General features: G+C 35.1%; 1 protein-coding gene across 6 annotated transcripts; it reads right to left on the minus strand.

Annotated features, from left to right (window-relative positions):
• Positions 1-1,428: 1,428 nt before the first annotated feature.
• Positions 1,429-19,947, minus strand: LOC105138410 (histone-lysine N-methyltransferase ATX2). Of its 6 annotated transcripts, XM_011044466.1 has the most exons (26): positions 19,156-19,947; positions 18,843-18,894; positions 18,687-18,761; positions 18,359-18,578; positions 17,560-17,683; positions 17,341-17,445; positions 16,531-16,733; positions 16,200-16,292; positions 15,942-16,039; positions 15,309-15,479; positions 13,103-13,246; positions 12,772-12,819; positions 12,403-12,520; positions 12,260-12,325; positions 12,126-12,187; positions 11,825-11,881; positions 8,856-8,924; positions 8,530-8,728; positions 7,883-8,167; positions 7,697-7,758; positions 7,534-7,611; positions 7,250-7,345; positions 6,877-6,980; positions 6,660-6,806; positions 5,328-5,368; positions 3,552-3,921 (listed from the first exon to the last, which is right to left on the minus strand). In XM_011044466.1, the coding sequence occupies exons 1-24, from the start codon at positions 19,740-19,742 to the stop codon at positions 6,665-6,667; spliced, it is 3,258 nt and encodes a 1,085-aa protein (XP_011042768.1). In that variant the 5' UTR covers positions 19,743-19,947; the 3' UTR covers positions 3,552-3,921; positions 5,328-5,368; positions 6,660-6,664. The 6 variants fall into 6 exon arrangements, with proteins under 6 accessions (XP_011042769.1, XP_011042770.1, XP_011042768.1 ...); XM_011044467.1 differs by lacking the exons at positions 3,552-3,921; positions 5,328-5,368 and adding an exon at positions 1,429-1,916; XM_011044468.1 differs by lacking the exons at positions 3,552-3,921; positions 5,328-5,368 and adding an exon at positions 1,429-1,916 and having other exon boundaries at positions 6,644-6,806.
• Positions 19,948-20,588: the final 641 nt, after the last annotated feature.

Below are 20,588 nucleotides of genomic sequence, written 5' to 3' on the forward strand. Positions count from 1 at the left end.
CTCATAATACCTCTTTTAGATCTAAAAATAAGAATGATAGTTCTTTGTTAGGTACTTCATCATAAAAACTTAATCCTAATTGTCCTCAAATTTAAAATAATATAAGAAAAAAGGTGGTGTTAATGAAATGTCTAGGTCAAGGTTAGATGTCTATTGTGCTAAAAGTCAAGATTTTGATCATATCTTTTTCAACTACACCTTTAAACCCCTAATCATTGAAGAAAATGAAGATACGGTTGAAAAGGAAAACTATAGTGTGCAAGTGTATGAACTCAACTCTGAGACTTTAGTGGCTTGGATGAAAACGTTGTGCAAGAAGCAAGACTTAACACTATAAATACAAATAAGTTAAAATGAGATTCATAAAGAATATAATAACTCTGCTTTAGTGATAGGAAACTTTATATGGAATCGTTTGAAGAGGCAAGTATAGTATTAGAAGAGTTGTAATATTAATCATCTTAAACTACCTAATTCTCCACCCACCATGTTTGACATCCAGCACGTCAAAGGATTAGAACAACGTGCTTTTCACCCTCTCATGCTTCACGTCTAACATGTCATAGGTTTAGATTATAAAACAAATTCAAGTAAGTAAAGAACAACATAAATTTTACGTTGATTTATATAAGTATCATGATGAACTTTATGTTGAAAATTATTTCATGATATAAATTAAACCTAAATAATGTTCTTTGAAAACCAATCATAAATTTCAAATAAATAATGCTAGATCATTCAAGGTGTTGCAAATAATTGAATCAAATAGTTATATCATTAAATTTTGATATTAACTTTACTTTTGATATGAAGAACCCTGTTATATATAAATTACAACATATCTTTTATGTTTTTTTTGAGATTCGTACCTCGTTATCCTTATCATTATCACACAAAAAGACATAATGTTATTTTGGATGCACAAGTTGTTTTTATCAGGAATTATATATAAGTTAAGCGACCAGATTCAAACTATATATAAATAACCAGAGGAGACATCACATTAACTTGATCATGATCTTTAAGAGCATTTTCAGAACCGCCTTCAACAATATTTGACGAGATACTTAATCCAAGAACATGATTTAAGCCCAAGATAGATTTAGATTATCACATGCATTTGATCATCGACAATAAAAGATAACCCAACCTAGATTTTTTTTTTTTTTTGGAGATTAGACTCATTTAAACCCGAGATATTATATGTTATTTATCTTTATTATTAAACTTCAGTTTATATTATTTTATTAAACTTTTATTAATTTGTAGGTTTTAAACCCAAAATTAATTATGATTAGAGTTTTATTATCTACATATAATTTTCTTAACATCACTATCCTTTTTTAATTAATTGAATAATTTTACAAAATTATAGATTTTTTCCAACCCCTGCTCTCTCTTCTTCACTTTTTGTTTTTTTTTTTCTCCTGGCTTCTTCTTAGCTGCTTCTTTTCTTTTTTTCTTTAGCTTTAAATCTCCTTTTATAACATGCTCTATTTGACTTTCCCACTCATTAAAGTATTCCAGGTCTTATTCTTCCTTAAATCGGGAACAACAATCTTCATGCATCAGTCCCCAACACGTTCCAGCAAAGTAAGCACTTGGGAATCTTCATAGATAGTGCGGCAAATTCTGGCAGCAGCTGGGGATGAAATAAGATGATCTCGCCAGCTTCATCTTTTCTTCTAATTAGAGACTAAACAAAAATCCAGAATAGAGAGAACCCAATACCAATCAGCTTGGTATGTTCATGATGCATCAAATTTCCAGCCGAACCATAGATACCACTAGCAATCACAACATGCAAGAAACAACTCGCATTAGTTAGTCCTGACTCGTAAGCGCTCATATAGTACTTCAGTGACACCTCCAGTCGACTGAAAATCACAGAGAGATTGTATCCTCCTGGAGTTCACCTAGATAATTAGAAGCAACGACTGTCCATGTCGCCACCAATAGCACTTCTAAACTGACATGCACTACAACTCCCAAGTATCTTAGAATCCATTTTGTGACTTATGAAAGCGGTTTTCATGATTCCCAAGATCAACTCCGTAGCACAAACACGAGGTAAAAATCACTCTATATCAATTACCAGTGCTAACTACCACAGTAGCACTACCACAGTGAAAGGAGCAACCTGCTCAGAGTTTGCAGGATCAGTAAAACAAAAGAGAATAAAATGGACACCAAGTTTGAAGCAAAAGAAATCCGGACTTGGGACTATCCATTCCAAATTAAGAATGCACGAGGATTCCCTAAGAAGCCAATTGAAAATAAAATTTGTTTGAGAAAATATTCACTAAAATTTGTTTGAGAAAATATTCACTTGCTTCAAGAGAAATTACTAAGGCTTTCCTTATTTGCTGAAATGTAATGAAAAATAAATTAGAAAATACTTTCTGGTATTTGGTTATGTCACGGAAAATAAGCTGAAAAATAACTTATTAATATTTTATTTTTCTCTAATTTATTAAAATGATAAAGAATAAATCTTATAAATTATATAATTATAAATTAAATAGTTGGATGAAAATAAAATTGAAAAAAAAATATAATTTCATAAATTATCTCAAATAAAATAAATAATAATCAAAATAATAAAGATTAAATCTAAAAAATTAAAAAAATAAAAGATGAAGAAATTAAAATAATAATAATCGACATTTCATAAATTATTTCAAATAAAATAAATAAAAAATGAAAATCAAATTTAATAGATAAAAAATTTCAATAAAAAAATAACAAGAAAAAAAAAAACAAATTGCAATTATAAAAATAAAAAGCAAAGTTAATATAAAAATTAAATTTTAAGAGATGAAATTGAAAAATAAATATTTAAAACAAAATATATATAGCAATCAAAAGTGTAAAGATCAAATTTGATATAATCAGCAAATAATGACATTTCTAAATTTTTAGAAAGTATTTTCCGTCTAAATTTTCAAAACCAAGCCAAATTTTTCTTTGACTGAAAAGTGTTTTCCGTTGACCAACTTTCTTAATGACAAACAAGCACAAGAAAGTTTGGAATGTGATTTTTCAGAAACCACTTTTAAGAAAACAAACACAACCAAAAAGAAAAACACTTTCTCGAAAACCAAGTCAAATTTTTCTTTGACTGAAAAGTGTTTTTCGTTGACCGAAAAGCATTTCGTTTACTAGAAAGTTTTTTTCATTAACCAACTTTTCTAATGGCAAACAAACACAAAAAAGTTTAGAAAATGATTTCCTGAAAACTACTTTTCAGAAAACAAACATAACCTAAAAGAATTTGGAGGTTAAGCCTAGAAAGATTCGGGAAAATGGACTCGGGCATTGGCCTAATTTTGATAGCATTCCCTGTGGCCAAATATTAATAAATGTAATCTATAGCTAATACAGATAACGCAATCATCTATGAAAATCCAATTTCAACATAAATGGCAATAAATATTTAGTTGGGATAGTTTTCAAATGATAAATTGCAAACTTGAAAACGAAAAGCCTTAAACAAAATTATAAAAAGAAATGCAAAGAGAAATCAAAAGTTCGGACAGATCATTGAAATAGATGAATAAAGGGTGAGATTTATTTATATCTAATTGCATAAATATTAGTGTACCTGAGTAAAGTTACAGTGTGAGGCAAAGTGCCCCGCTGTGAGCTGAACAAAGATATTTTATGGACGAGTGAGATCTCAATTTGTGAGTCAAGGTTCAAAAGTGGGGAAAGAACCAGAGAGGAAAAGAAGCTGAATCATTTAATATTTCTTTAAGGCTGTAAGATGAGAGAACAGTACAAGATTATAGGACCATGGAAACAAAAGAGCATGACCCTTTAGCATTGATAGAATGGTATGCTAGATGAGCAAATTGTGAAGAGGAAACAATCAGTCTTCAAAAGGATTTCACACGGGCGTATCCGGTAATTGAGAAATCTCTGCACAAAGGAATTGGAAAGGATTATCAGTACAGGGTGCCAAAGGAAAACTCTGCTCAAGCAGCATTTTGCCAAAAGAGTGATGTGATCTCAAAAAAAAAAAAAAAAAGGATTTGCAAGAGGAAAATTAGAAAGCAAGACAAATAAGATCGAACTAGACAAACATGAGATACAATGGAAGATTTGACAGCATGCATTGAATGGAGAAAGATAAAAGGCCAATATAACAAAGAAGTCTTTAAGACACAAGTGTGGTAGTGCAAATGCATGCCCATTTGTGGATGGGATCAATTTTCATGGAATGAGATGATGAGACCATGAGACATTCGATGGCTATATTCCTTGTCTTCAGCAATTATATCTACCACCAGGTTATCCCAAAGTTCCCAATAGTGTTTGCTTCATGGCTTGCATTTATTCAAATATTATAAGAACTCGAGGAGTAACAATAATATTTTCTTTGTTACAACCTTTAAAATCTCTATTGACCCAAAGTGAATTATAGTTGATTCAATTAAACCTCATTTGTTTAGTTGAGAAACCAAAAACAATTATTGCTAAAGGAAGTGTTGATTGCCTTATTCCCATAATGACTTGAACTCCATGGTTATATATTTCTAGAACACTTCATTAAAATGTACATCTCAACTCAACTAAGCATGGACCATAAATTAACCGGAATACACTACATTAATATCCTTCCTCTTTTTCACCAATTCTGAATTCATATTCATTGGATTTAATAAAATTATATTTTCTACTATCAACCTACACATCTTCTTACTGAATTGGGACATGGCATGGAGAGACATATGATACTAAGGAGAAAAATGTATGAACTTCAATGAATTGGATGAGGTTAAAATAGAAAATAAGAAATGTGGTGTTGACTTTGGTGCATTTTGATAGGGCTTCATGACTTCTCAGGATTGAATATAATTGATGAAAGTGATTTGGGATAGAATAGTATGATATTCCTTTTGAAAGGCTTCATAAGAAGTTTCTTTAGCTAATGCTTAGAAATGTTTCAGTTATTGTTTTTGTTTGCTTTACTTGTAGGAGGATACCCCATTCTCTTTTACAGTTATATTTTTCCTTTGATAAATAAATTAATTTTTTTGCAGTTTTGCTTAATGGACAAACATGGGACAAAGGGAGTATATTGCTAAAGACCATTTCATTTTTAATACAAAAGAACGTGATTTGCTTCCAAGAAATAGAAGAAAATAATTGAAGTACTTGTAACGTATGTGATCTTAAACTTCAGATTTTCATAGTAGAAGAGCATGTTTCTTTGGAACTCACAAGCACAATCACAACAGATAAGCATATCCGTATCAGTGTACCTGTTGTGATTCAATTTGTGAATTACAAGTTAATTGAAAGAATTTAGTTTTGTTCGCTACCTTGGGAGAAATCCATCATCCAAGCCATTTAGCATTCTCACCATAATGGCAGAAGATAGCATAAGTGATAGTTTAACAATAGCAAAAGTAACTACAAAAAGCAAAGTGTACAATTCTTCTCGGGTGGTCATTCAGCACCCAGGAGAACAAAAATTACCAACGAGTAGCAGCACATCATTGGTAGGTTTCATAAATCCAAGTATCCTATGCTTCGGGAAATTCATACGCTTGGAAACCAGGTTTATTAGAAGCATATACAGGACTGCCATATAGGTAGCATTAAAACATTTGAGAAAATTTTAGAGGTAGTGTTGTTATATCTGATTCTTTTCCTAAATCAGTTTAGATGTACCCCATACCTCATGGATTCAATGCTTTCATTGAAATGAAAAAAATATCTCTTCAACATTTTGGTTTCTGATCCTTTTCCCACCAGACTAAAGCTACCATGGACACTTCTTCCTAGACTAAAAGAACTTTGAGTAATGGAATTACCTAGTATTTTAGTTGAGTTTGAGGGTAGAGGCCATGTGTTCTCTGCTAGAAAGAAAGAGGCAGAGGCAGAGGCAGACCAGTCTCATAATTCTGAATAAACTTTCATTCAACTCGGACTCTCTTAATTCAAACACAGCAGAAGACACCTAAATAGACTTGCTAGGATAACAAAGTTACGGAAACATGCTGCAGAACTTCCTGAATAACTAACCACTAACAAAGACACTATAAGTATATTGCTAAAGAATCCCAACCACTTAGACATATGCTGGCTCGCACTACAAGAAAATAGAACTACTTGAGCTAAAAAGCTAGAACTTAAGACCAAGTCAGCTACGTTGAAATGCTTCTAACATGTTCTTCCATCCTCATCTTTTTTCCTAGCACCCCTTCCTTCTTCCTGCTACTCTATTCTTTATTGCTACAGTAACCTCGGATTACCATTTACAGCTACAATAACAATTCCAATTTTTTTATAAAAGACATCATTAATCAATACCAATTCCACACACATCAAACTCTACCCCTGATTCTCACCTAAAATCCCAAATTCTCCACTGCCCACCACAAATCCCTTTGGGGTACAAAAACCAAACTTGTCCTGCATCAAGCTCCATTGTTATTTAGCTTTCTCATCCAAGTTACATAACTTACACAATGTCTCATGCCACTATGTCCTGGTGGTGCATATATCACTACCTGGGTTCTTCATGTGATTCTACATGCCCTTCTTTCGTGTATTTTCAACCTTGTATTTTGTGCATTAATAAGCCACACTGGATTCAACAAACATGAAAGAGATGCAAACAGACTAAGTAGACCTTTAATTCTGCTCACCTCTTTTAGTCTCCTTTCCAGTCTGTCAATTCACTGCGCGGAGCATAGAGCTTTGCCACTTGCTCCTCAGCTTCTGTGTCATTAACCACACCACGGCATCGAGGGAAGCCACAATAGCATGCTAGTTTTTCTTCAATTGAGAAAAATCTGAAAGAAATGAAGTCAGCATCCCAGGGGAATGAAAAGGAACTTTTGTCACATAGGAGTCGAGGGAAACCTGTAATCATATGTGAGCTCTTCCCATCTTTTAATATCTCTCTTTGCAAATATAATTATATGCTCATCACCATTAACGCTTATAACTCTCGAATAGCAATTGGGCTGCAAAAAAAGCAAAAGGAGATATAGCATTTGGTAAAGCAAATGTAGAGATAAATAGCAATATCAGAAGCATATTATCCATGTGAACTTTCACCTTCAAGCAAGTTTGAAAAGTTAAAGCGAGAAAAATGCTATAAAGTTGGATAAATTTATCAGTCAAAACTTAATCATAAAGCTTTTCTATAAATCATAGATGGCATAGACCTTTTCATACATATTTTCATATCCAATAGAAAGGCTATTAAACAGGATGGACAGATGATACACACCTCACACGAGTGATTAATCAGATGAGCAATACTTCCAGCCCTTGTGGCATCAATGACTCGTTTATCATCAATTCTAAACATGTAAGTCCCAGCACCCTACATTAACAAGGAAAAGAAAAGGTGAACTTCAATCTCAACAGCTTTCTAGAGGACTTCAACACAGTAAGCCAACCTTTCAGAAATAATCACATTAGTTTTCGGATGATAGTTTGTAGTTGTGCTAGATGACAAATACATGCATACAAAGAGGAAGGACAATGGCAACATTCTCAATAGAAACATACCACCAATGAATTGTATATAAAGTGCTCTCTCCTATCAGCTATTGGAGGTCTGACAAGTTCACCAGTATATTCAATCACCTAAAAAATCATGTATTTGTAAAGAATCAATTCCAAATACAAGTCGAAAAGAGAAATATCATATCACATCAGCAAATTAATTTACCATGTCCCCGGCCCTATGTGGATGTTTTGCAAAGATGCCAAATCCATGGATTCCAGATTTGCCTATGGCATTGTATATTTTAACGATCAGCAAAAGAAGAAGAAAAAAACGACAGCCATGTAGAGTCCCAAATAATCCTTCAAATAAACTGGAAAATTCAAATAGAAATTTGGAATACCAGCTTACCAAATGCTAATCTCTTGCGGAAGGTCTGCCGCATGTGTTGATACTTTTCAGCCATAGAGAGAATGTTACTAGGAGCACTAAGCCGAGAGGCTTTTAGCCTTTGAAGACTAGAAGAGAAGACGGACTTTATGAGTCCATTGGAAGCAATTGTACATCCTGATGATTCATGTTGAGAGTAACCGCCAACCAAGTACGGCTGATTCTCTACAAACAATCGCTTCAAGGATGCAGCAGCAAGGACTTCAGGTTCTTTCCGTCCCCTTCTCCCAAAATAATTGTAAGGCTCTGCAAGCATAAAAAGAAAGATATAAACAAAAATACTATTCATACATTTTGAACTGATAGATTCTATAAAGCAGCTACACATATAATAAGGAAAAGTTTGCCAGAAAAGATGCAATTACTATATGCTACCAAAGTTATTAACAGTTCATATAAAACTCTGCTGCCAACTCAAAGACCGGAAACAAAGCCTGAACGCATGCATGCTTGAGAGAGAGTGGAGATGGGTAAAAGGTTCACAAACACGTCATTGCACACGCACAAGTCAGAGAGTATAAGTCAGAGAGTAGGAAATAAATATTTTACAAAGTAATTGGCCTTGTAGTACTGCAAATAGAACCACACAAGAATACAGAAAAGCATACCAGTACGAGCACAGCCAGATGGATTACATGGTGGGATGTAATCAGAACACCGACGAGGAATTCGACCAACCCGTTCATCTGTGACCATACGGTCATTAGAAGGCTGCCTATGCTTCTTGCAAAAGGAAAGTAAACGAATGCACTGATCTGCATCATCCTCATCTAGAGAAAGGAGATAGAGTCTGTCCTCATCCTCAAGCTATGCAATCATCAAAGAAGGATAAAATATATAAATGCAGACATGCAGGCAAGGACATGTTAAAATGAGAATGCACGTGCGCACTTGCAAACACAGCACAAGTCTCTGAATGCTTGATAAATAATACCTCGACGCAAAGGCCAGCAGCACGTGCACAAAGTGGATGATATGCTACCCGACAAGTATTATTTGAACACTGTATGCAACAAGCATTTCAAATGGGTTACAACTAAGTACTAAACAAAAAAATATGAGAAAGAAAGAAAGATAAGAAAAGGGCAAGGGATGCTAAGATACAAGTGAATCATTCGATAAAATGGTATAAAAAGTTAGCTATTTTACCCTTCTCTTGCTAGGCAAGAAGGTCTCAGATATTAGCCTTCTTTCATTGTTTTCATAAATAATGAACTACAAAGAGCTGATGATGGCAAAAAATTGTGCACCCAGTAGAAAAGGTTAGCCATTTGTGAGAAAGCAAATTTCAAACAGAAACTAAAATGACTAATCAGTCCCTCAGTTGCAGAAGGCATCTGCAGAAAAAGAAGTTGCAGCTGCATACTTCAACTTGTACTGAATGATTATCTCCAGATATTTAAGTTTGGGAAATTCATAAGAATATAGACTTCTTAAATAGCTATACAAGACCCTATCACCTAATATGTGCCAGTTGTCACGATAGTGGAAAGATGCATACTCATCTATTCTGAAATTACCCAATATAGCTAGAGATATGTGGGACGGACAGGCTTTTGATATTTCTAGAGAATCTCCAGAGATCCTGAATAAAACAGAGGAAATTGCATGGAAACACTTCATGAGCTCTAGAAGAAAAGGGCTTCTGAAGATGTACAATTTTTGCAATTATTTGCAGTATGTGGTTGAAGCAGAGGTCTTTGAGGACCAATCTCCTTCACAGCAATTATTAAGGAACATGATAGTTTTACGACCTTTACAAAATTCTGATTCAAGAACTTCCAATACCTCTGAAATTAATGTTCAATAAGACTAGAAATTGCCATATGTTTTATTCTTACTTTTTACTCTAGGAGGATGCCCCATTCTCCTTGTAAGCCTTCATTCTCCAGCATAGTAATTCGTTCTTATTTCATCCATAGTTGATATTTTATAAGAGTATTCATCTTAGAATATGTAAAATGTTGAATCCAAGGAAAAATTTTATACCAACTGTTTTAAAGATCTAGAATCTCTCATGTACTTCCTTGGAATGGAGATTGCTTGGTCAAAAAAAGGGATTGTTGTCTCCTAAAGAAAGTATGTTCTTGATATTGAGGAGACTAGGATGAGTGGTTATAGGCCAACAAGTATCCCAATAGATCCTAATCAGAAACTTGGTGATGACAAAGAAGGCGATCCAGTTGATACAACACAGTATCAAAAGTTGTTGGAAAAGGTAATCTACTTATCACATACAAGGCTTGATATCATGTTTGTTGTGAGTTTAGCAAGCCAATCCATGCACTCACCCTATGCAAAACATCTTGAAGCAGTTTATCGAATCCTCAAATACTTGAAAAGTACACCAGGCAAGGGTTTACTCTTTCATAAGACAACTTGGCAGACAATAGAAGCATACATTGATGTAGATTGGGCAGGTTCAGTCATTGATAGAAGATCCACATCAAGATAATGTACTTATATTTGGGGAAATATGGTTACATGGCGAAGTTAGAAACAAAATGTGGTTGCAAGAAGTTGTGTTGAGACAAAATATAGGGCTATGGCTAATGGAGTTTGTGAAATGTTATGGCAAAAGAGAATTCTTAAAGAGCTACAAGTGTCTATGAATATGTCAATGAAGTTGTAATGTGACAACAAAGCTGTTATAAGTATTGCACAAAATCCAGTACAACATGATCGTACCAAACATGTAGAGATTGATGGACACTTCATAAAAAAATAAAAAAGATTGATAGTGGAGTTCTATGCATGCCTTTTGTTCCTACTACTCAACAAACAGCTGACATCTTCACCAAAGGACTCTTTAGACCTGTTTTGAGTTCTTTACAAGCAAGCTGGGAGTGATAGATATCTATGCACCAACTTGAGGGGGGCGTCGGATTATTAGAAAATAAAATAGAAAGTGATATTGCAAATAAAATCTGGAATTATTGTTTCAGATTTTTATGAGTTTTTGTTTCCTATTTTCATCTGCTCTTTAATTTGACTTCTTGATGTTGTGTCCTTCCTAATTTGGTGGCCTTTTCTACTATAAATCTTGTAATCAGAACAATTGAATAAATAAGAAAGAAAGTTCTTCAAAAACTACAATAAGTAATATAAATACCGCCACAATTCTTGATAGTTTAATTTTAATGTTAGGATCCCATTCAGTTTCTTACAACTCAAAGCTCACATCTAGAATTTTCCTTTTGTATGTCAAAGCTTGCCCTTTCTTTAAATAACTAAATAAAATTTCTAATGCATTTTTCATGACTGAAGTTCAGTGGTGAAGATCCAAGGGTATTAGTTTGCTACATTTTATATGAAAAAAGTAAACCAAAGATCCATAAAGATGATAGCATCACCTGAAAACCCTTCAAATAAGTGTATTTCATTTACAACATTAATTAGAGAACTGAATATCATCCTTCTCAAATAAGGGACATTAAGTAGCCAGTAGTTGAGAGAGAATTCAAAGTCTCACTAAAAAGTTGGGCTAAGGCTTCTTATATTTCCGATCATGTTAACAGTGCAACTTTTGGAAGAGTTGATGGGGCAGGCAGCACATCAGCTGTGACAATTACAATACAAATCTCACTAGCATAAAAGATGGTCCAGTAGGAAGACAGAGTTACCATTCACAAGATTTCAATTCAGGAATGTTGAGTCCCTAGCTTTATCTGCTGGTCATTTGGAGCTTTTTAAAGATGTGCTGAATTTTTTGGGAGCTCCAGAAAATGATAAAACTATTGCAAATGTGCCAAAATAAATTAAATAAGGATGTTTAAACAAGAATAGCTACATATGAATAGGGAACACCAAAAAGGAACCAGGAAAGGTACTCATAAGCACCTGTCCAGAAAGTCACAATGCATTTTAACAAGTATATTATCTTTGAGTTAATTTTGAGCTTACTTGGATACAAGCTCCATAAGCTACGCCACAGATACTACACAGGAGCTTCCAACGATCCTAGTCAATCACAGAAGCCAGATTAGAAGGAAAACACATGCACATTGCTTGAACCCAAAATATCATATTGTAGTGATTCTGAAGTCAAGAAGCACTTGCCATACTGGATTACTACAGTAGACCAACAAGTACTCAGAATTACTAGGTTACAGAGTGTAAAATATAAAGAATAAACCCACACCCACCATAAAGGGACATTCTATAGGACAAGAAAATGCAAAACTGAAATAACAAGCCAATGTACCTTATTGATTCTATTTTGCCCATCAATGGGCTCCATTCTCTTGACATCAGAAAGGCAAGTTTCTGCAGCACGTAAGTGCATCAATATAAGCCATTACAAGGAAAGATGAAACAAGGTGTAAATTAGATTCTAACCAGGAATCCATATGGCACAAGCCAAATGAGCCCAGCGCCCATCAGTTGTAGGCTTCATAGCACCGCCTGAAGGAAAGTCAGTTCACAGATTCAGTAACATCACTCGTTGCCTATAAGAAAGGTGTTCTAAGACAATCACACACCAATAACAGGACAAAGGCAGCACGGTGGTGGGGAGTTAGGAGCCCCTGGTCGGCATAAATTGCATAACCACAGCACACCATCAACAGGTTCTAATTCCCCATAGCATCTGGCATGGACCTGAGCAGACATCAAATTCTGATTAACTTAATGACGCGACTAGATGGATTATAGTTATGAAATAAAAGGTAATGTCACTCCAATAAGGAAGAGGAAAAGGTGTTGTAAACAAAGTTTAAGTATGCTGCTTATTTAACTAACAGTAGATGATGAGAAAACACTGTCAATTTTAAAAAACTGCAGTCATAATACAACCCATCATGCAAAATCCATGAAACTCATTGTAGAAAAACAAGTATAGAAACCCTTACCATCATTCTGCATTTATCACACTGCAGGAACAAATTGTTTTCATATTCCTGAAAACAAAGGGCAGCTATTAGAAATTTCTAACCGTGGAAGCATCAAAGTCAGAGAAAAAGAAGAGGAAGAATTTCAATAGTGGGGGAAATTGAAGACAAAGATGCCCAGAAAGCAAGACAAGTCAGAAAGATATGGTGTCAATTGAAGAATTTAGGAGTTTTTCATTCATGGTTCTTTCATTCCCGGTGACAGGGCAAGGAGTGGTTAAGTAGCAAGTAAGAATGCTGCCCAACCAAACTAGTTCTATCCATGCATTATGGGAAGAAGTTTGGCTTTTACCTCATCCATGTGGCAGACATTGCACTTATCAAGGTCTTTCCAGTCAACACGAACAGGTCTGTAACCAGCAGGTATGCCTTGATATCTTTCGGATGTTAACTTGCCCGTATACAGTTTGGAAGAATGTATGGATTTAGATAATCCCTGTTAGAACCATTGGAAATTAGAGTGAAGTTACAATCAAAATAAAAGGAATGTGAACACTAGACGCTTGCAAGTATGCAATAACACCATAAGCTCAAAACACCTTTGAACTTCCACAAGCAAGAAAATAAACAGAACAACACTTTAAAGACATCAAATGAGCATAAAGAAAGGTTGATGAGGCCAAAACTTTTGAAATGGTGGGATATTGCATAATACCCAAAACATCTCAATACTGCAAAGGAAAATTCAAGGAACTTGATCCAATTTAAGAATATGAAGATAAAAGTTAAATTCACCAATCCCTTTAAAAACAACTTCACAACATAGCAGAACAAGAATTTATCCTAGATGTGTGTAGCATAGTTTTAGCAAAGTTTTAATCTATCAATAGCGGGTGTCATGCCAACTCAGAGAATGATGGAATATTTGTGATTCTAAGGAATTCTGATTGATGGTAAAAATTTGGATTTCAGGGTTTTCTTTGCTCTGGGGATAGGGAAAGGAGAAAGCAATTTGTTGAATTACAGGAGTTATTGTAATTGTAAGCTAATTACATCACAGGAAAGTCTGGGTCTAGATAATTCTGTAAATTACTGTGACATATTTGTTAAGTCCTGCACATCATAAGTTAGAAGCTCATGTGCACATATTCGGCTGCCTTGTTACAGGGAAAAAAAAAAGGTTCACTAAGATCTTCTCTTTGTGAAAATTTATTTAATGGTCAAAGCAAACCCCAAACTCCACACACGCACTCGGCCACAGATCCAAATTTTGTGCCCTTCTGCAAAAACCACATTTCAAGAAGCAAACCCATCATTTACAGCTGAACAACAGCTCATCATAGCATTTCTATCCAGAATCGATTTGAAAAGTTGAAGGGATTTATTTTAGAAGACCTACTCCACACATTAATCATGCCAAAATAATATAGATTCCTTCTTCCTAGCTTAAAGCAAACAAAAGAGAAGTGCTCCCATCCTCTTCTCAAGTTCCACACACCAACCATAAGCATTAATAGCTTCCTGAAGTTCCGCCCATTATGATTCACATCCCACTCAGCTTCAACAACCAATATATTTTAATTATTTGATTCCAACATGACCTTCCCAAGTGGATTCCAGAGAAGACCCTTATTGAACATGCAAGCAATTTGATTACCGAGTAATACAATAAGTAAATTTTATGTGGGCATTCGGTAGAGAAGCACTCCAAGATTCCTTGGAGCTGCAACATGTTTGTGGTGACAATGTGGGTGAGAGATATTCCAGAATTATTACGAACAAATTTATCTTCGAAGAACCATTAGGAGACAGGATGGTTATTTTAGCTTCCCAGAGTTTTTAACATTAGGAGATCCGGAGGTGTAATGTTACCGTAGATGAGATGATACTTCGAGGCAAGCAAAAAGTATATTCTATTTTAGAGGATGTTCCTTTCTCCTTACTGTAATTTCACAAATTTTCTTCTTTAGATGAACAAAAAAAAGTGATAGAACATTACACAAATTTTCTTCTTTAGAGGATGTTCCTTTCTCCATTAATTTTTTTAGATAACCGAATATTGTGTTAATAGCAAAAGGAATTACAAAAGCTTAAGGAAGAATAAATCATCCTCCCAGATAATTAAGCCAAACAAATTGCATAAAAGAGCTGCCCAATCCCACTGAATAAGCAAAAGAAACTCCCCTAAAAACACCTGCAGCATGACACCACAAAGAAGAAAGGAAAATTACCTATCCCATAACAATTGTCTTGAAGTTAACTGGTTTTTAAAAATCCTAGCATTCCTCTCCAACCTTTAATTGAAGCACTACGAAGTTTCAGAATCCAATTGAGATTTATATTTATGATTTGAAATCAAATTGCAAGGATGCAAAATGGCAAAGGTAGATTTCTATCTTGACAGAAACTATCAACAACATTTCACTCCAGACCATTCATTATCCATATGGCTAGCAAATGAGTAATTCTGAAAAGGTTCCAACACAATGGCAGCAGAGAAAAATTGACATCAACCAACCATTGAAAATTTTAAGGTTATTGAATACCAAGAGGCAAACCTTTAGTAGTTTTATAACTTCAGGATTAGAGAAACCAAACATGTCAGAACCAGATTTGAGTTTTCTTTCTCCTCCACTTTCTGCACGAAAACCATTAGAATTACAATCTTGCATCTTCCTGATTTTTCTGTATATTTTATCCCAGCAAGCATCTGGAGTGGATCCATTAATCTGCAACAATAAAAAAATAATATCTTCAGCTGCTACTCTTTCAGCAAGTTTGACACTATGTAGCCAAGCAAGCAACAGCACTGACGATGGAATGCCAATCATAATTCAGGCTTGATGGGTAGGAAGAAATTTATTGATAACAACATGCTAATACCAAGCAAGTCAAAAAATCACTGATAAGATCTATTCTATCCAATTCCCATCACGTTATCTCTCAAGGATGAGGGACCATTATATCATGTTTTATAATGCCACTGAGAAAGATGCCATACAAAGTTAGTGTTTCCTCAATCATCTTTTATCTGTGCATGAGAATTGCATGGTAGCAACCGGCAAAAGGTGGTTATGACCTATGATGTATAGTACAAAGAATCATTTAACAAGATGAGACAAGGAATAGTTAAATAGGAGAATGACTTTGTAATGTATTTGTGGTTTTAAGATTAGTTGATCAGAACTGACCTCCTCTCCATTATCCAATGTCACTCTAAATAAAGGCCGACTCTTTGACTCGGCATCTCTCAACACTTCCATTTTATATATCATACGAACATTTGGATCTGAACCCCACAAAGTCGAAACCAAAAAAGAGAACAAGTCAAGGAACTAATACAATCAAGATGATTCAGAGAATGGAAAACAAAAGTCTCAGAGGAATGAGATTATGGTGGAAAAGATGTGATACACAAAAGTCCCACTATGTATTTATAAAATAACCACCTTTTATTGAAGTAAACTTCCTCAAGGCAGTATACCCTTCAGGCCAGATGAATCTGTTATCCTGGAAATGTTCAGAATCCTTGACAATCTTTCCTGTGAGGACAATTTACAAGTCTGTAAGTGTAAATGATTGGTTGCCACAACGTCAATTAACTGCATATTGCAAAACACCCAGTCTCCCCAATCAAGTAGCAGAAAGATATTGCAGGCACTGTGTTGCCACCAAGAACAAAAAGGTGATGAAATGAAGTGCACACAACATTTTCAATCATGTCTTCAGCTAAAAAAAAAACACAAGAAGAACAAGAAAATTCCAGATGCTGAAACTTACCAAGGCTTATTATTTGCAAATCGCCAATTACATATGGAGAAGTACCCAGCCTAGCCAATATCCTTTGAATTCCTCCATCTTGCATGCAATCTTCTCCTGAATCTGTACTCCCTTCATCGCTACTCCCACTCTCACAGCTATCAGCTTTCATGCCATTTTGCAGTTGTAGCATTCTTCTTGAAAGCTTTTGTTCACTGAGATACCTGGTAAAAACAAAATGCCCACTGCATCAGGATCCTAACATTGCATGTAAATTTTGAAGTATTCACATAACTGCACATTATAGCTGTTCCAAGTGAGTGTATACAGTGATATTCCAGGTAAAATTACGATAACAAGGTCAAGTGATAGTAGAAGTGAAGGCCAAAAAAATATAATGTGCAGAGATCCAATATTGATAACAAACTCTAGGGCCCGAGCAAAATCAAGCCTTCAGGATAAAATTCCAAAGATATTAAAAATAGAAAACAATTCAATTGCGAAGCCATTAAAAGGCTGCATCAAGAGCATTATTGGCGCGTGCAACCCTGTTTCCCAGGTTTCACCACAGTAATACATGCTATCTTACAAGGATACAGGCACAAGATAATATGTTCCCTGATATAATAACCTCCACCAACTCAACTAGTGACAAAAGGCATGTCATATTGATAAATTGATAACAGAATTCAGCAATGATAGCTATACAGCTAGAAGGATTCACATTCACAGGGACATGATGACAATTCTGGTTAAATAAAAGGTACTCAAGTGTGAAACACCATATTATCATGCCACTTCAATGAAATGAACCCTTTAAATCAACCTTACATTTTTGCTTCTTCCAAGCTTCGAGTGAAACGAGGCTGCTTGCACTTTAGGTGGAAAGAAGAAAGAAGTCCTTTGAGAAACGAGATCGCCTGCTTTGGTTTAATTCTGGTAGTAGAAAGATAAAATATAAAGTCAACCTCAAAGAGAAATAGATGTCCTACACACTGGGCAGTGATTGCCAAAAACAAAATCTCCTCCAAACTTAGAAGAACAACAAACCTTGCAAAATCATGGGTACCAAAAAATTGCACAGATACTGATCTTCCTCCAATATTTTTGCTTAAGCCTTTATGATTGCCAATAAGTGCTTCATCTACAACAATTGCTGGCCACATAGCATGACCTGCACTAGAACAATTAAAAGATATAGTTGGTGTCAAACCAAGAGGGTCAATTTATCTATCTATAGTGTAATTACAAAGTTTTGACAAATTAATTGATGATAGAACCTGCACGTACATAACAGCAGAAAACTGCCCAAACATGAGAGGAGGAATCAAATAAATGCAAATGATCCTTTCCACTGACATCCTGGCTCACTAATGCATGGGCAAACAAGACCATCCAAACTCAAATGCATTAAAACAAGTTCTTAACAAAATCATAGATCTTGTTTCCTTTTCATTTTCTTTTTATTGCCTGGTAAACCTTTTCTGTAATTCCCTTGATCCCTATGCCAGTAAAATGACCATAAATTCAATCAATTGTCTTTCTAACCCAGCACATTGGTTTTCATTGACCCTGAAACTATAAAGCATGATCTAATCAAGATGAGCATGTTGGAAGCAGTAAAAATATGTTTGCAAAGGCATACACAAGAAAAAGTTTGATCACATGGTGTCAAACACTAATCTAAAGAAAAAGGATGAGATTTTAGCTCGCAATTCATATGAGTTACAGGGCCTGGATATTTCCAAGCATCTCTGAGATGTATTTGGTTTTTAATGGCTAATGTATGCAAAGAGTGAAAACAGATTAAAAAAACCCAAAGACAAAATCTGAGAAATTTGGTGCAGACCAGTAAGTTTGGCCCATATGATATCCCCAGGCTCAAGATCTTGGCAGTCATCCAAACTGGCAGCTAACACAACCATCTCATTATAATAATTTCTATCACCGTCTGTACTTTTTACACAGACACTCAGGTTCAGCCGCTCCATCTCCTCGCCAGAAATAAAGAACTTTACTTTCTCGTTTGAAAGCATCAAATCCTCTTTATCTCCATCTTCATATTCAATCTGCATTGTAGTTCATTTCTCATCGACAATAGTATCCCAACATATTCTTTATAATTCTAAAGCAGTTCAAATTTTAAATGAGAAAACAAATCGGGCATCAAGCCATACATTATATCGGTTGTTATCTGAAATGTGCCCAACAACACGTCCAGAATACCAATCAGCATCCAGTGGCCAGTAGACCTGTAAAAATTAGTTTTATCATGCACATAACGGAAAGGATAATCTCATAAATCAACAAAGAAAGGTAAAGCATAAGCTTGCCTTGCATGGCAACCCAACGATCAATTTTGGATCAACACCGTCAAAATGCAACCTATTGAAGACATAATTTACACACATTAAACAAAAATCCCATGAACAATCAGGAACAATTTGGAGGCCAATGCAAAGAATTTTTAAAATTTATGCTACATTGTCTCAAAACCTAAAATGCAGATTATAAACATAAGACTTTTATCAAAAAAATTCCAAAATGCACCACTCTAATAACTAAAAACATCTACATTGGTGCCGAATCTTGTCAGTAATTTTCACTAAAATTCATCACAACTATTACATTAAGAAAGAAACCCACCTGACCCATCTTTTACTAGTATCTGGAAGGGCTGAAAATTTATCAGAATTCGTAACCAGAGAGTCACGCTTCTTTCTCTTAAAATTTCCAATCTTACTATTACTATTGTTAGTATTATTACGGCAATCCCTCAAACGAGGCCTATCAAACCCTAGCAGAATATTAGAATCGACACCCAGTCTCAGCAACTCATTACTCCCAATCCGTCTCCTCTTCTTCTCCTTGTTCAACTCAATCGTCGGTTCCTCCTCAAATTCACAAATCTCACTCTTCACCACCATCTCAGGCTCAGCGGCGCGTGAAACCAACGAATCATGAAACGAAGGGCGGGCTGGTCGTTTCGGACGGCGAGAATAAACGTAGAGTAACGAAGGAGGATTGTTGACACGTGGATGGTGGCTGGGAAGAAACTTCCGGGCTTTTACTTTCTTTGACATGACGTTGGATGATCCACAGAGAGACGCGGCTGAGTAGACGCGGTCCAACGACACGTAGCGTATAGAAGTGCCCCCGGCTTCTTCTTCTTCGAAATCGAGAGGTGATTTGTAGATTTTGTCTTCTGTTTGCGGTTTGTTTAGAAGTGCCATGAGTGAGGAAGATAACCTGACCTGTCTGTAATTTGGAGAAAGGAAAGAAGAAGCGTTATGGCTAAGGTTAGGGTTTGGAGGGAAGGATGTTCCCAGATTATCAGTTTCCCGCCCGCCGTGTGCACTCCAAGAGAGAGGGCGAGACGTCTGTAAGCCAGTGAGCTTGTTAATCAAATGCCCCGTTGATTTTTTTTAATTTATTAATTAATTTTCTTTATTTTATTTTTTGGGGGACTGGTGGGAGGCTTTTCATAACACGATATCTGGCAAGGTGCTTTTGCACGTGCCAGATACCGTGTTATGAAAAATTGTTAGCACAATGACAAAATAGTCCTGAAATGTTTTGGGAATTTCAATTTAGGTATGGTGTTCCTGCGCGATCAGTTCATTGGTTGCATTGACCACCGTGCTGGCGGACTCGGGCTTCACAGTTTTTCCGGTGCGTTCGCCGGTCCTGCTTCGTCGGGACCCAAAACCCTAGGCCGTGTTATAGCAAATTACTAATTTACTAGAACTAGTTATTAACAAAAAGCTAAAGCTGTTGTTGATTTTACGAGACTAGTTTATTATTTATTTTAATAATGTAATTATTATCTTGTTCCTTGATCATTTCCCTTTTATCCTTATTTTAGGATAGGGTGATTTTTTTCACAGAACGTAAATGTCTTTTGAAAATTGAATGAGTTATTTTAATAATTATATTTATAAATACATATTAAAATAATAAATTTAACCCTATAATAAAATGATTAAATGCTTTCTTATTATATTTTTATATAGTGATATTATATTTTCATGTGTTCATCAATAAATTGTAATATTATTCATGTCATTTTAATTGTTAGC

Source organism: Populus euphratica, unplaced genomic scaffold (assembly GCF_000495115.2).
Source record: "Populus euphratica unplaced genomic scaffold, PopEup_1.0 scaffold102.1, whole genome shotgun sequence".
In the NCBI taxonomy this organism is placed as follows: domain Eukaryota; kingdom Viridiplantae; phylum Streptophyta; class Magnoliopsida; order Malpighiales; family Salicaceae; genus Populus; species Populus euphratica.

Bases quoted from the DNA above. Each gene is read 5' to 3' on its own strand.
- LOC105138410 (XM_011044467.1), bottom strand. From the start codon at position 19,742: ATGGCACTTCTAAACAAACCGCAAACAGAAGACAAAATCTACAAATCA. The intron at 16,040-16,199 runs GTGGTTATTTTA...TGTGGGGTTCAG, and splicing joins GAAGTTTACTTCAATAAAAG to ATCCAAATGTTCGTATGATA. The intron at 8,168-8,529 runs GTATGCTTTTCT...TTATGCTTGCAG, and splicing joins ATCTGGCTGTGCTCGTACTG to AGCCTTACAATTATTTTGGG.